Below are 16,169 nucleotides of genomic sequence, written 5' to 3'. Positions count from 1 at the left end.
CTGTCAACGGCAGAAAGGGTGTTTTAAATGACGAAATAATGAATTGTACAGGCTAAAATATAGTTAGTTTTCTTATGCGAAGCGTGAGAGCGTTTGCTATCGTGATGATAGATAGTACGTAACACTGACAAGTTAGCTATGAACCTCATAACAGCTATCATGTGTTAATTTAGCCGATTAACGTCTTCATACAGTAATGGCTGTTGTCTCGTCTCTGCGGTGTTCATCTGCTCGTCTCTTTTCACAACCCCGGTTACGATTTTGGGAGCTCACCGTGTGCAAGCGGACAACATGGCTGTCCTTGTCAGTCCACCGGTGCTACACCTCGGTAAGGGTGTTCAGTTAACGCTAATGATGCTGTTTTTACTCACCTTAGGCTCGGTGTGAGATTACTGACTGTTAAGATACCTAGTCGATAACGCCAAGTCATCCATTATTCAGAACGGTGTCTCTTCGCCATGCTGACAAAACTAGTCTTGTACGGAGCCACAGATAAGGCCACAGGTCTGAAATTGAGCCTGGTTGGATGTGGTTCACTGCACTGGCAAGGAAGGGACACGCAAACACCTGTAACACAGAATTATTCATCATCAAATTAACGCTAAGTCATTAAAGTTACAATTTGTAATAAGGTGAAGACAACTAATGTAAACTCTATCCTACAACCTAAAAAATGAACACTATACACATACACAAAACAGCCATACATAATTTTACTGCACTGTACTTATGTTTAAAGACACACTGCATAGAGATCTTTAACCTACCTAACCTCGATGTGGTTTTGCTGATGCGTCTGAAGGAGCCTTAAACATTAAAGCTCTTTTTCCAATTGCTTTTCTGACTGTAGGGATAGAGAAGAAGTATTATAAAGTATTTCATAAAGTTGTTTTATTTCAGGACACTTCGGAATCATCAGTGGATCATCTAAACACTGGACTTGAGAGGTACAAGGACTTGCAGAAGTATTTTACCAGGAGACTGAAGGCAACATACCGCCGGTTCTCCAACATACCTGATCACTCAGTGGTAAGGCCGGCCTTCAGCTTCTTGTGTTTGAACCATTTGATTATAGTTTTGAATATAACCTTGGTGGGGCTGGTGGAGAAAACATTTGAATTACAAAAAATAAATGAGTCATGTTTGGAAGACTCACCAGCAATTTCTAACTTCATTTGTCCAAAATATGAATTCACATTTCAGTGTGATTTCTCTTGACACAGGTCTGTGGACTTCACCACGTTTACTTCATTGAAGGTGACGGCATCTACAGAATGGACAAGAGACAGAGTAAGCCGATAACATGAATGTAGCTTGACTGCTAATGTCAACAACTCCAGAAAGCCAGACAGTTGGGAACAGAGACCTGTGATGATATTACATTCTAAAGACTGAAATTAATCAGCAGACATTTAATTAAAAACAAGGAAACAAACAGGAAATTACAGAAGTTAAATTTAAGTACCCCTTTCTTATGTAATCCTATTTCACATCTACTGTACATCTGTAACACTTTATGTGATCTTTTATTTGGGACAGTGGCTTTCCCCTTTTGTGAATGACTCAGTTTTCACTCCCCATTTGTAGGTGAGCTGGAACCAGAGCAGGTGCTAAATCTAGGACAAGTCCCTGAACAGAAGGAGAATCCGGGACTTGATAATGAAGAGAGGAAACAGAGGTGTCAGAGGTGGACTGTTCAGAGAATACGTCTTTCCCCACAGGAAAAGCATCTTGCTGCCACACTAAAAACTAATCACAGAGAAGAGCTGAGGTGCTTTATTTGTTTTTTGCGGGTTTTTTTCTTTGATTGTTGAAAAAACTGTAACAGTAACTGATTGAATAAATGGATGATTGTCCTGTGATAATGCAGGTGTGTGGTTGTGAGGCTTGGAAACTCCCCTCCTCTGGATCCTCCACACGTCATATTCACACATGATAAAGTCTTCAGCTTTGGTACATTTTAAATAGTTTCCACTTCAGTATTTCAGTAGTAGTGCACTGGCTAAAATGAAATAATATTTTGTCTGTCTATGTCTGCATGTGTGAAGAGTGGGCCACAGACAACGTCCTGTTTTACACAACTCTGGAGGATCTGCGCTGTAGCAGAGTGTTTCGTCTAAACCTAACCTCTTGTGGAAGCAGGATCAGCTCTGTGTACGAGGAAACGCATCCTGAGTGAGTGTGACTAATGTGGTATCTGTAAACTGTCTCTGCTTCCACACCATCTCTAACCCATACACGACATCTCCCCAGCGTGTTTGTAGAGGTGTCCCTTTCCAGAGACCGACAGATACTGAGCATCAACTGCAGCAGCAGGACCAGTTCAGAGGTGCTGCTTATTGGTACAACAACATCCAATCTCGAGCCTTTCCTGGTTCAGCCATGCCAGCCAGACCTCCTGTACCACGTGGAGCACTGGAGAAGGTGGCTGATCATACTGGCTAATACAGGGCCTGGACAGGAATATCAGGTAGAGTTTGTACATAGGTAAACTCTGTTCATAGGTTGCATACATTCACAGGTACAGACATGTCCATACAGAATATCTGTTTAGACTGAAGGAGTTGGTCCCTATTAACAACTTTATTCTGCTGTGGTACCTGACAGATTATTATGTTTGGGAAAAGAAACATATGCAGATAAATATATAATCTTTTAATGTTATAAAATGTTTGTTTTTTTCTGAGATGAGGAGTTCATCTTTCTGTATGCTTACTAGGTAGTTCAGGCCCCTCTCTCAGAGCCATCCATGGCTTCCTGGGTGCCCTTGTTAGCCCCGGGCCCTGGCACTGCAATCAAAGACATGGACGTGGTCGGAGACCACTGTGTGTTGGTTGCAAGAACACCAGTCGGCGAACTCTCCCTGATCGTGGTCCCACTGACCCATCCCGAGGAAGCATACACTGTACAAGTCAGTGTGACAGAACTGACTCACTTTACTTTTTCACTTTTTGCATGTCTTGTTACCTTTCTGGCCTGCTCACTATTTGTCATGTAACTTGGTTCTCTCTTTGTCTTGTTTACCTGTTAAGTTGTTTTATATTTTCAGATAGATACTCTTTATTTTCCTGTATAAATACATACAGATCTTGTTTTTATGTATTAATCTCTCATCCCCCTTAAATTTCTACACTTCTAAGCTCCCGTCCTGGGCTTGTGCCATCCAAACCAAGAAACCAGACATGGCAGACCAAAGCAGTGTGTTCAAGTTCTTGATCTCATCTCCAGTACACTTGCCAGTGTCCTTCTGTCTACACCCCGAGGATGGGCTACTTTTATCAGACACTCAAGAAAGGTCCTCCCCAGAGAACCAGGGCAATTATACCACCACACGCTTGGAGGCCTGCAGCCAAGTGAGAACACTTGAAATATAAGACGCACGCAACCACACTGAAACAGTAACAGCAGGGAAAGAAGCATTTTGTATTCAGACTCAAGTGTCCACTGATATAAAGCTCTTTTGGCAACTAGCCACCAGAGACAGAAGTCCTCAGTAGCAAACACATCTGTCATGCATTTCTTCATACGTCTAAACATGTACACCTAACACATAGAAGGGCAACTGATGATGATTAAAAGAGACTTGTTTAAATATTATTTAATACTTAGTAACATATACCCATTCAGACCAGTTTCTCTCTCTCTCTCTTTGTAGGATGGTACCTTGGTGCCAGTGACACTGTTTCATACAGTGCCTGTGGAGGGTTTGAGACAGGCGCCACTGCTGGTCCATGTCTACGGAGCTTATGGCAGAGATCTCAGCATGGAGTTCTGCCCAGAGAAAAGGCTGCTGCTGGAGCAAGGCTGGGCTCTGGCCTACTGCCACATCAGGTATCATATCAAGTCAAGTTGATGTTGTGGAGCTGGAAATGGCTGGAAAATGTATTTTACTTGTGTGTAGACTTGTGTGATCTGTATTTTTACCCCTTTACTCCTAGAGGTGGAGGAGAGCTGGGTCTGTCCTGGCAAAGACAAGCTCGTGTGGAGGGGAAGCACAGAGGAGTGGAGGACCTTGAAGCATGTCTCCATCACCTTTTCTCTTTAGGAGTCTCCTCTCCTTCACTCGCTGCCCTTACAGCCTGCAGTGCTGGGGCTGTGCCAGTAGGAGCGCTGTGCAACAGACACCCAGACATGATGCGGGCTGTCACACTGCAGGTAAGATGTTTTTACTGGAGATGTGTGTCGATGTGCTTGAGTGTGTAGCTTTTATTGTTATTCTGTATCTAAAGAATAAGGGTATTATTGACTCTGTGTCTTCCCCCAGAAACCTTTAACAGAGCAAGCCAATATGTAAGGGTTAGTTAGAGATTGAAGGACAGTCTTTACACATGACATCACACCGCCTCACCATTAAAAAAAAAATGCCTTAGAATATGCACACACTAACATCCAAAGCCACCTCTTTTTTTGTGTGTTCAGGCTCCTTTCCTGGATGTGTTGGGAACTATGGAAGATCCCAGCCTGCCTCTAACTTTGGAGGATAGAGAAGAATGGGGGGACCCAGTAGGAAACCCAAAACACAGACTCACCATCTCCTCCTACTGTCCCCTTCACAACATTACTCCTCAGGTATGGAGAAGGAAGACCATTAAAAAGAAAAACGTAGCTGCAGTTATTTGTCCAGTTTTCTAAGTTTGCTGACTATTTTAAATGTCTCCATTTTACTTGAATGACGGATGCATTTTAGTATGCGATTTTCCAGGCATTTAGATTTTATTATGAGTCGTAGTTTAAATCCTGAAGTTTGCCTGCAATGTAATTCGCCCTGCTCTGGTAGGTAACACACAGTTAATTCAGATTATGTTGAAAACCCATTTCAAATTCCCGTTGCCCACAGTTTGGTCCAGAGCCAGTGTTTGAATTGCACTGGGCCTAGTAGTGGCTTTCAGGCTCTTTCTGAAAACAAGTAAGTCGTCATCTGTCAAGCACAGGACCACAAGTAATACTTATTTAGCCCCATGTCCCACTGAGAGCTAAATTATACCTGAAAAATGAACCAAAAGCCATGAAATATTTATTTAGGGGACACAGAGGACCATTAATATTTAAAAACTTTTGTTCAGCACATTAATGAAAGCTTCAATCGGTTAACCATCTTTGTGTGTGTGTGTGTGTGTGTGTGTGTGTGTGTGTGTGTGTGTGTGTGTGTGTGTGTGTGAGCTAGTGCTACCCATCGATCCTGCTGACAGCCTACAGCGATGATGCCAGGGTTCCTCTGTCAGGTGTCCTCAAATACGAGGAGAAGTTAAAGAAAGCCATTAATATACACTTCACCATGAAGCCAAAGTCAGGTATGTGCACACACGTACACTCTCATATATTATATCACAGCAGTCATTTGTTGTATTGCATGTAGATGCACATGTGTGCAGCCAGGCATACTATTGTGTAGGGATAGACGGTATGGATGCTTTTCAGCCGATACGATAATTGATGATCACCAGCTTCTAATTGTCAATACCGATCAGATAAATGCTGCACTTGTCAAGTTAATGAAAGCAGTTTGGCTTCATATTATCAGCTTTATTTATTTATCATGCATCCCTACTATTTTGTAAACATGCATTGGTTTTCCACTTGTTCCACATTCTTTGAGGTGTGATTTCTGCATCATAATAGGTTTTAAAAGTTCGGGGTCAGCTCCCAGTAGTGGTGTCAGTGTGAATGTCCGGAGAGGCAGCCATAACAGACATACGGCTGTCCGTCTGGGGAAACAGTGAACAGGATTTGAAGTTTGTAATCAAAGTATAGCATAGGTCACCTTGTAGTATAGCGTGTGTGTGTGTGTGTGTGCGCGCGCGTGTGTGTGAGTCAGCTAATTGCTGTCATTTCCCCCTAGATAGGCTCTTTCTCCCTCTCACTTATAATCTGCCTTCGCCACATTGGTGGTACTCCTCTTTATACCTCACTCTCTCTCTCTCTCTCTCTCTCTCTCTCTCTCTCTCTCTCTAGCACTGCCTCCACTCTTGTTCCAAATCACACTTTATCTCTCTCTTTCCCCCTCTCTCACTTTTCTGTTGTTCATACACACATAAACCAGGCAGCTGAGTGTGTGTGTGTGTGTGTGTGTGTGTGTGTGTGTGTGTGTGTGTGTGTGTGTGTGTGTGTGTGTGTGTGTGTGTGTGTGTGTGTGTGTGTGTGTGTGTGTGTGTGTGTGTGTGTGTGTGTGTATATGTCTCCCTAATCTGTCTCTCTCTGTTCTCCGGAGTCTTTGATAAAGTGCTGATGGCATAGACACATGCAGGCCCATTAGCATGGTAAAGAGATAGTGTATCAGAGCAAGAGATTAGACGCCACATACTGGGAGCTGTCAAGGTCAAGACCGCACTTGTGAAACAGCCCGTACCACAGAGACCGGGAGGGGGGATAATATGGACGGGTTTGAGAGGAGAGAGGGCAATATCAGATGGGAGCACGCATGAATGAAAGCAGAATAAAGAGAGAGTCAGGAGAGAGAGAGAGAGAGAGAGAGGATTTGAGGCAACTGGACACAGATATAAGGGGAGTAGAGAAAGTGGGCATACAGTAAGATAAGATTAATGTCTGCAAGGAAGTTTTTAACATAAAACATCGTCTTTTTCCCCATTCTGCCTTTGACCTCTGTCCCTCTGTCTTTGTTTTAGAATGCGAACCAGCACCAAACATAGTCCTGAATATCCAATCCGGAGCAAATCACCTCGGACCAGAGGACTTTGAGATGATGCTTGAGGAGGTAATGCACTTTCTTTTAGGTTGACCTTTTTAAATGCGTGCTTCCAAATTCTTTATCATATAAAGCAAATTAGTGAGTAACTAGTAAATTAGTAAAAAAAAAAAAAAAAAAGCCTAGCCCTCTCCTCACATTGAGAACACTAACATGTATTGAGTCACTTGAGTTGATAAGTAAAGACTGCGAAATCTGTCCTGTACCTTTTCTCCCAAACACAGGAAGCGCTCAAGCTATCATTTCTATACACGGAGCTGGGCCTGGACCCTCCTCAGCCGCCACGAAGAAGAAGGAAGAGATAGTAAGGTAGTCTGGAATCAAAGGACTATGACTCAAACATCTACAATTACAGCCAGAACAACTAGGATGACACAATGGTGTCTGAAATCTTCAAGAATACCAGTGGAAGAGACAACTTTAACAGTTAATGTATCTGCAATCTTTATTAAGACATAAATCCTTTACAGCGAAGACAAAAATTGCTGTGAAAATGGAATGAATACCAGTGTCCATTCTAATTAGCATTTATAGAGTATGTCTAAAACCTTCAAATAGCAGGCCTTCTCAGCGATGTAGCACTTTTCGGGGTGGTTGGGATTAAACCGAGTACCTGTGGAGTACCGTATCACCAAACCCTCACCCGCCTCTGTCAGAATCTGAGACTTTTTTAAGACCTTGCCATTGTTGACTCTGTTCGTGCTCATCAGCACCGTCAACTGGTCTGGTAACTCAAGAACAGATGAAAGATCTGTGATGACAGATTCTTTACCAAAGTTGAGCACAATGAGGAAAGCTTGGTCAAGCCCATCCAGCTCTCTGAGGTATGAAAAGACACTTGCATCAGCGTGAACGTAGCAGAACCAGCCACGCTGAAGGGGGAGCTCTGACTGACGCAGAGTGTTCAGGAAGCGGTACTGAGCCAGGACAGAACCTTCATCTTCCTTCTGGACCTAGAAGAGAAAGATTGATGAAGGGATACATGATGTGAAATATGATCAACTTGAGCAAGCTCTGGTCAGATGTTTGTGCTCAGTGCTCAGGAGTTCTCTACCTCCACATTGATGCTTCTGTAGTCGGGGTGTACAGGCAACCACGTGATGTTGGTGTTGTTGTTAAAGCCTGCGTTCATGTCACCACTCCACTGCATCGGAGACCGCTGAGGGTCTCGACTGAGACTCTGTAGTGAAAGGACATCATCATCATCAATCATTTTGGCACTTCTTCTGACAATGAATGTATGTGGACACACTTGAATGTACATACACTCGCAAAAGCAGTCTATAATACAACAAATCTGCAATAAATCCTACCTGTATGAATGTTAAATTGTTCAGTTTTTATAGAAATTGTATTACAAAGAGTAATTTCAATGCCCTTTTCCAAGCTGTATATAAAAACGGGCCATTTTTTGTGCACAAACTACGCTTGGCAGAGATGTTAGAGCGAGTATTTAAGTGTTTTTCAGTGTTTACACAGTACTGACTTTGTTGTATTTGCCAGCAGGATCCTGTATCTGACTGTCTGTAATATTGATGTTTTCCATGCCGATCTCCTCGCCATAGTAAGTGGTGGGCGTGCCTGGAAGGGTCAGCAGCAGCATGTTGATGACACGGATATAGGTTTGTCCAGCACTGGAGGCAATTCGAGGCCTGTCATGGTTCCCAACCTGATAACAGTGGTGGTAAGAGAAGTACGGGAGAGGGTGGAGAGGTGAGTGAGATAAGTCGTGATGAAGATGGCAGGGTGTAACAGATGGGTTTGGATCATGGGAGAGAAGGCTGAAGCTAAAAGGTGATGGATAAAGATAACGTGAGAGAGAGGCCAGAGACCGGCTGAGATGGAGCGACATTGTGGGCTTCGGAGGAGTAAATGACACTGAAACAATCATAGCAGTGTACACTATCTTGCAATTTAGCCTTTGTACTGGTGTGCTCTGAGAGGGGCAGGCCAGTGTAGCTCATAGACACTACTCTGTGACCAAGGAAACAATAATCCATTGGTAGGCACATCTTTGTTTTCTTAGTTATACATTTGGTGATCACGTTGGAATAACATTGCATCAAAATGTCATTCTGTTCACCTAATCAGTTACCATTTACTTCCACCTTATCACAGAGGGCTATTTTCATAATCATAAACTTGATTTAATAGTGTCTCTGTTTTTGTGATACTACTATCATCTTTTAATATTTAGCGTGTTGAGCAATTTACACCCTGTGTAATAAAACATCCTGTTGTTATAAAACTTGGAAGAGAAACACCATCTTACATGACAGTATATTGGAACTGACCCAGCAGTCTAAAGTTATGATGATAAAAGACCTTGATAAGTAATTGCCAACTCTTTTGATAGATGATTAATTGGTTGAAATCATTTTTTAAAGAAAAAATTCTAATTATCTGATTCCAGATTCTTAAATGTGAATATTTCCTGTTTCTTTACTCCTCTGTGACAGTATACTGGCTATATTTGGTTTGTGGACAAAACAACTACTTGTATAACCGAGAAAATAATCGACAGCTTAATCGATACCTCTCATCCTGATTTGATCTTGTGGTTCTTGCCATTATGAAGCAGACCAAAAGATGAGGCTAAAGGGCATAAATGTCTTTAGAAGGCAGATTATTTGTTGCTATCCCTGTATGGCAGCCTTGTTTAAAATGGAGCCAAGAGACTAATATGTAAATGTGACTGTGGTGACTCACCACCCAGTTCGCCCATTGTCCCTTGGGCATGTTGCCCATCCACAGGTGGACCAGATGTTGAGCCCACAAGCCACTGGTGTTCTGGGGTAGGTCCAGCAGGTAGAAGTTAAAGGGGAAGTCACTTTCTTTAACCAGTGGGGTGCTGTAGTACATCATGGTCTTGTCCACCTCGTGGTAATCATATGACTCCGTCACCATGAACCTGGAGTGAAAAAATTGACTTGTTAGGTAAAATAACATGAACACTGATCAGTGTATAAACTGTCAACATTCTACACTCGGCATGCAAGTTTCATACTTGTAAACTCTGCTTATCTTATTATCTTGAATCTTATCTTATGTCAAGTGAACTTTATTATCAACATATCAGACGGTAGTAAAAGACAGTTATGTTGGCTAGGTGACAAATTAAGAATAATGAATTATGTAATGCTTGTAGCATCATCGTCGTATGTAGTAGCAAAGGAGCATTACAGGTCCCAACTTAACATAATAACATAAGTCTATTGTTATCGCTCTTGTACCTGTATCTGCCGGGCTCACGGCTGTAGGTGTCCATCTCAGCCCTCCAGTCCCTCAGCATGTCATGCAAGCCCAGCTGACTGGTAGTGTAGTCATGGTAGAGGTCCCACTCTGTAGTAATAGCCTCCTGGAGTGTGATGAATACAAAGAAACATGAGGGGATGTGGTCATTACTGGATTTCTGGCCTATTGGGTGAGTAGCCTAAGTGTTGGAGTCAGGATTTGCTCTTGGTTAAGGTGGGGTACTAAGGCCACATTGAGATCATCAACTACAGTGGATTCAGAGAGATGTTCTGTAGTTTCCTCTGCCCACTGGGAGTTGGGAGAGTTTGGGTGTAAATGTGCTCCTTTGTCAGCCAAAGCAGGGGTCCAGTCACAGGCCAGGTAGTTGGATAAAAAGTAGAAACTAGATACATAGAGAGAAGAGAGTGGGTTCAGTGATCAAGGACTGCTGCTGTGTGTAAGGAATGTTCATTGGGACATAATTAGTTGTAATAAAAGTAGGGAAGAAGAAGACCGAATAGGGGGAAAAGAGACACAGGCAGATAAATAAGTCTGTTTAAGTTATACCCAAAAATTTAACTATTTTAGGGAATCATTCTGGGACCTGCTTCACTCCTGAAAGCCCTGTCCAGGGACGGTGATGTAATGCTCCTGAAAACTAACCACTGAACTTAAACACAGGGACAGGACCAGGTCATCAATCTATTCACGGCGCTAACCACCGAGCAGACCTGCAGCATGAGCAAGCAACCCTGCCAACAGCCAGTAAAGCACAAAGACGGTCTGTATTTGCTATTACAACAAACACTAAAGCTATAATGATGACACAGAGTTACTCATTTATGGTTGGTTGAATCATTTTCAAGGTTGTGGTAAGAATCTCAGCAAAAACACACAGCTGTGACTCTTAAAGAGCAAAACTGTGGCTCTACTTTCGTAAATACTTGGAAATCTTCAATGTAGCTAAATAGTGTTGTTTTGTCGCCATAAAGCACAGTTTTACAATTATGTTTGAGTAGTCCATAGATTTGTGTGTACTGCTGCAGCATTGACTACATCTCTCAGTCAACACTAAGTAGACAAGTCAGTCTCAGTGCTATAGTTATTCTGCAGCGGTAAGTAAATCCCAGTGATCTGCTAATCCACCAAAATATGCCTCTTTTCTGCTAATCTGCCTTCAGTGAGAAATAACTTCAGCCGCTATGGAACAAAAACTCTTTCTCAGTGAGCTTAACTCTGCATGAATCATGAACCCTTCGGTTCCAAGAAGAGTATATTTTCTCCAGAAGGACACTAGATGAGCATGACATTTAAGCAAAATGATGACTGATACATCATGTATAGTGAGAACCCTCCCACTCAGCTGTTGATTATGTTTATTTTCTGCCCACGGTGCTGCTTTTATGCCTCAGATCGTAACGATCTGGACTCTGAGATGTCACGCGTATAATTAAATAAAATTAGAACTGTATGTTCAGAGATTGTTAACTAAACTGAACTTTGATCTCAGAGAAAAGCTGCAACTTGGTGAGAGCACAGCACAGCAGTCAGAAAAGTTATTCTCTATGTAGTTTGAAATAGAGCCCGACTGATAGTTGATATTTGGGTCTGATGCTTATACCAGTATTAGGAGGTAAATAAACACTGAAGACGTGTACCTGAGTGCACCATGACATCCCTCTGAGTGTGTCAAACTCTGGCACAGGCAGACAGCAGAGAAGAGTTTTTTTTGTTTTTAAAAATGACGTTCATTACAAATTGTCGGTGTGGCAGTTACCTATGCTAGTTCAACTGAGCTCCAAAGTATCACCCATAATCATTTCCCCAGTGACCTCCGGCGGGAACTCGTGGACAGGATTCAAAAATTCTTCCACAGCACCCTCAGATGTCAATCACCGATATTACATTTGATTAGATCTGAAGCCTGAGGCCTTACATGACTGTAAATGTATTTAGAGTGTCGCTCTCTCACTCTGCCATTTGATATGGATCCATTTCAACCAGCGGATCAGACAGACCTTACCATCTTTGGTGGCTGTGTCGGGTTAATGTGAGGACAAACAGCTGCTAGATCTAAGCCAGCAGATATTTGCTGCCTCTCCTGTCACAGCCAGTGCTTGTTAGAGATGAACAATGGTGCCAAGTGAGGTTAGATGTTACGAGGTGCAAAGAGGTTACACTCACTGGTGGTTTGTTGGGGTCCACCTGTGGTTCATCCCTCAAGTGTTCAGCCTCCAGGATGTGCTTCACCGCATCCATCCGGAAACCATCCACTCCTTTCTCCAGCCAGAAATGAATAAGATCCTGAAATAAAATAACGAATATTCAACAGGAACTTTGTCTATGTTCAGCTAGCTTTGAATCACTACAATCTTGGCAGTGACAATGTTAAACTTGCACGAGAGCCCCTCAATCTTTCGCCTTGCGAAAAAATCATCCAAAAGATGCAAAACGACAAGCGAGTCACCGAAAAACACAGACTTTTAAATCTTAGAGCATGTAAATAAGAGCATGTGTACGGTTGTGTAATCTTACAACGATCTCTTGGCGGACATGTGGGTTCCTGAAGTTCAAGTCAGGTTGCTCCTTGAGGAACTGGTGTAGGTAGCATTGTCCTCTAACTTCATCGTAAGTCCACGATGAGTTCCCAAAAATACTCACCTGAGAGGAAAGAGCAGAGAAACAGAGGAGATGCAGAGGATTAGGAGGTGTAAATCATCTGTGAAGGTTCAGTTAATATGTGCACAAAGACCAAGATAATGTAAGTACCAACCCAGTTATTGGGCTTTGGAGAAGTTGCATTGCAGTCAGCCCAGACATAGTAATCCTCGTAGTGAGGGTCTCTAGTCCGACTCAAGTTGAACCAGCGGTGTCGGTCGCTGGTGTGATTGGGAATGAAATCCATGATCAGCTTCAAACCTGGTGGAAGCAGAGAGAGATAAGTGTAAGTCAACCCTTCTTTCCCCGAAAAGAGAACACATGTTGATCCACCATCACATCTCCCAACATGAAAGGTTCAGACCTTTGTTGTGCATTTCAGCCAGGAGCTCTTCAAAGTCCTTCATGGTTCCAAAGAGCGGGTCGATGTCCCGGAAATCTTCCACATCATAACCGAAGTCCTTCATAGGAGAGCGGTAGAAAGGACTGATCCACACTGCCTTGATGTTCAGATACTGGAAGTGATCCAGCATCTCCTGAATTCCTGCCACATCAGAGACACAACAGTGATGAATTCAGGACTTTGTCACAATGAGAAGCCAGAAGACAAAGATGATTAATACTGATTCTGTCAACAATTAACATGTATTATACAGTGTTTTTTTGGTAGTGTTTTTTAACTTGCCCTAACTAAGGACTTGACTTGACTGGACAAAACCTGACTTGAATGGACTTGGAGACTTGGACTAAGTGATTCGAGTCACATTTCTGTTAGTAAATGACTTATTAGACATGATTAAAGACATTATTTGGTTCTAAACCCTTGATAAAGAACAACTTATTAGAAATAAAGCACTAGATATATTATGTGTTTTTACTTTTAATCTGAAGTGGAAGACTCTTCAGAGCTACTAAACAGCAAGCTTAATGATTTAGAGTTTATTATGGGCCTTATCAGACATGACTCAAGTCATTTGGTCCAAGTCTCGTTTAAGTCCCGTGTCATTTTTTCTCAGGCAAGTCAAGTCACTTTGACCCCTAAGATCTTGCAGTCTCGCCCGCAGTTTCTGGCCTTTACACAAGGTATTGGTACCTGTCAGGTAATGATTTTATTGTCCGGTTTATCTAACATTTTACAACAGCATGACAGTGAACTGAATTTGTGTGTAATTACTGATATTCAGTGAAATATATGTAATCAAACAAAAGACAAATGACTTCATAAAAGCTTATTTATTTCTTAATTTCTTCTTAAATTAAAAAATATTCCCTCCCCGCGTCAAACACTCACAGCCAGACTTAAAATAAAAGTTAAAAGGTTAAACTTCAAACATAAAATGAACTCAGACAAGTCATTCAAGTCCAAATCAAGTATCAAGTCACTTATTTTCTGAAGAAGAAAAAAAATCAAGTTGCAGGTCATCATAACTGTGACATGAGTCGACTCAAGTCAGTCAGAGTCCCTCACAGTAGCTGCTGGGCTGAATAGGGGACCCAGAACTGAACAGGGCCCAGTCACATGCCACGGATTAGCGTGTTGTCCAGGACATGTGGATGTTTAAGTTTATTAACATGCATCAGGTTCAGTGCATCTTACCTTTGAGGTCTCCCACCCCGTCTCCGTCGGAGTCCCTGAAGGACCGGGGGTAGACCTGGTACACCGGGGTGGTCTGCCACCAGCTCAGGCACCGCGGCGACAGCGCGATCACCGCGATGGTGGCACCCAGCAGGGCCAGGGTGCAGGCCACCGTCATCCAGAACAGGATCTCCCGGGTCACTCGGTAGCGGGCCTGGGAGGAGTACAGCAGCAGCACCTCTTTGGGCATCCCGGCGTGCGGCTTGAACTGCATGTACTCCTCCGCCGCCGGGTCCTGCTCCAGCTTCACCGCGGTGCAGTCCTCCGCGGGGACGGTGGTGTTGGTGTCCGACGCCGACACGCTGCTGTCCGCATCCTGATAGCCAGGGTTTCTGGTGCACTCACCCAGCTCCATGATACCAGTCCTGCTCTAAACACACTCACCTGATTCAGATGCCTAGAGAGGGAAAGCTGACAACACACCGTGCTGGTTCAACTCTTATTAACTTATTAAGACGCACCGGCTGACTCGAGGACTCTTTTATCTGCTTTTACGGGGTCAGAGTACACACACACACACACACACACACACACCTCTTTTATCTATCTCTCTCTCACACACACACACACAAACTCACTCCACTTTTCTCTATTTCTCTGTCTCTCTCTCACTCTCTCACACACACACACACACACACACACACACAGTGCCACCTGAGGAATGTGGGAAACTAGAGTTGGATGAAGTGTAATGGTGAGGGATTAACATTTCTTGTTCCAGTGTTGGCTGGGGGAAGTTTTCATGCCCTTTACTAGCTTCAATAAAAGTATGAAAATACTCATCATGCAAATGGTTTATTCAAAACATAACATGGCTACAAGCAGGCCTACTTTAAGGTTTCTCACCAAAATGTACATAGAAGAAAATAAACTACTCATTGTCAGTATTAGTACCCAAAAGTTATTTTTCAGTATCTGTATTGTATCTGATATTAAATGAACTTGAGTAATCGAAAGTCAAAGTAAAATTATACATATTTTTGTATGTATGTACAGTATGTACAGTATTTACTGTATAGCCTACTTTTGGGCGACCGATAATCGGCTAGACCAATTATCGGATTCAATATTAAGCCTTTTTCTGCTTGCCGATAAAACACATTTATTTAAAAATGCACTACTTTTGCTCTGATGCAGCATGCAATCTAAATGTAGTGGAGTAAAAGTACAATATCTGTCTCCAAAATGTCAGTATAAAGTAAAGTTGCAGAAAAATGACGGCCACGGTAAGGTCAAGATGTAGTGTGTGTGTGTGTGTGTGTGAATATTCAGTGATCAGCAAGTTTGCAAATGGTACCAAGGTGTACTAAAGTACCAAGTTTACAATAAATTATTAACTTTGGGGTGTTTTCAGACACTTTATAGTCAAACAGTGTTACTTACTCATGTTCTGGGCTGTTTTGACTGAACGTTGAGAATCTCATACATGTGACAGTTTTCCTGACTGAAAAAATCTCTGCATCTCCAAAATATGTATTGCCTGATTCCTATACTCAAGTACAGTACTCGAGTGAACATTACTTTCCATCACTAGCTGGGACATTTACCGTTCATCTACTCAGTCTGCGCTACACATCAACAATGTTTAAATCCAGGTTTTGGACGACATTTCAAGGACCAATATTTATATCTGAACAAAACGTTATGTTCACATCATGTTATGCGTCAGAGAGTAGAGATAGTGATATATAACTGTGGTGTAAGGGATCAAAGAACCACAGCGATGAAGCAGCCGCTCAGGTAACACTTTATATTAACCATCATTAATAAATGGTAGATGTTTAGGTAATCAAACTATAGTAAATCATTAACTATCAACATTTAAAGGCTTTATAAACCATTTATTAAGCAAGCGTTTGTTGTAAAGTTGCGACTGATGTTTATAATTCTTAGTAAATGGTTAATAAATGCTGTGTTGTTCAATAAACATTGTTTAGA

General features: G+C 42.4%; 2 protein-coding genes across 2 annotated transcripts; one reads left to right on the top strand and one right to left on the bottom strand.

The window, feature by feature from the left end:
• The first annotated feature begins 3 nt into the window (after nucleotides 1–3).
• Nucleotides 4–7,058, top strand: prepl (prolyl endopeptidase like). Its single transcript, XM_084374692.1, has 15 exons — nucleotides 4–328; nucleotides 901–1,029; nucleotides 1,224–1,290; nucleotides 1,588–1,771; nucleotides 1,871–1,953; nucleotides 2,049–2,175; nucleotides 2,254–2,470; nucleotides 2,720–2,911; nucleotides 3,141–3,353; nucleotides 3,656–3,831; nucleotides 3,939–4,155; nucleotides 4,420–4,569; nucleotides 5,165–5,291; nucleotides 6,624–6,712; nucleotides 6,928–7,058. Exons 1-15 carry the CDS (start codon nucleotides 197–199, stop codon nucleotides 7,006–7,008), a joined length of 2,184 nt encoding a protein of 727 aa, XP_084230818.1. The 5' UTR covers nucleotides 4–196; the 3' UTR covers nucleotides 7,009–7,058.
• Nucleotides 7,059–7,122: 64 nt separating this feature from the next.
• Nucleotides 7,123–14,780, bottom strand: slc3a1 (solute carrier family 3 member 1). Its single transcript, XM_084374695.1, has 10 exons — nucleotides 14,193–14,780; nucleotides 12,960–13,139; nucleotides 12,711–12,856; nucleotides 12,473–12,598; nucleotides 12,122–12,241; nucleotides 9,937–10,061; nucleotides 9,413–9,614; nucleotides 8,190–8,372; nucleotides 7,758–7,883; nucleotides 7,123–7,656 (listed from the first exon to the last, which is right to left on the bottom strand). Exons 1-10 carry the CDS (start codon nucleotides 14,584–14,586, stop codon nucleotides 7,225–7,227), a joined length of 2,034 nt encoding a protein of 677 aa, XP_084230821.1. The 5' UTR covers nucleotides 14,587–14,780; the 3' UTR covers nucleotides 7,123–7,224.
• Nucleotides 14,781–16,169: the final 1,389 nt, after the last annotated feature.

This window comes from Pagrus pagrus (genome assembly GCF_965226575.1).
Source record: "Pagrus pagrus genome assembly, chromosome: 15".
Classification (NCBI taxonomy): domain Eukaryota; kingdom Metazoa; phylum Chordata; class Actinopteri; order Spariformes; family Sparidae; genus Pagrus; species Pagrus pagrus.
Note: the sequence above shows the minus strand (reverse complement) of the source record. Positions and strands in the feature narration are given on the sequence as shown.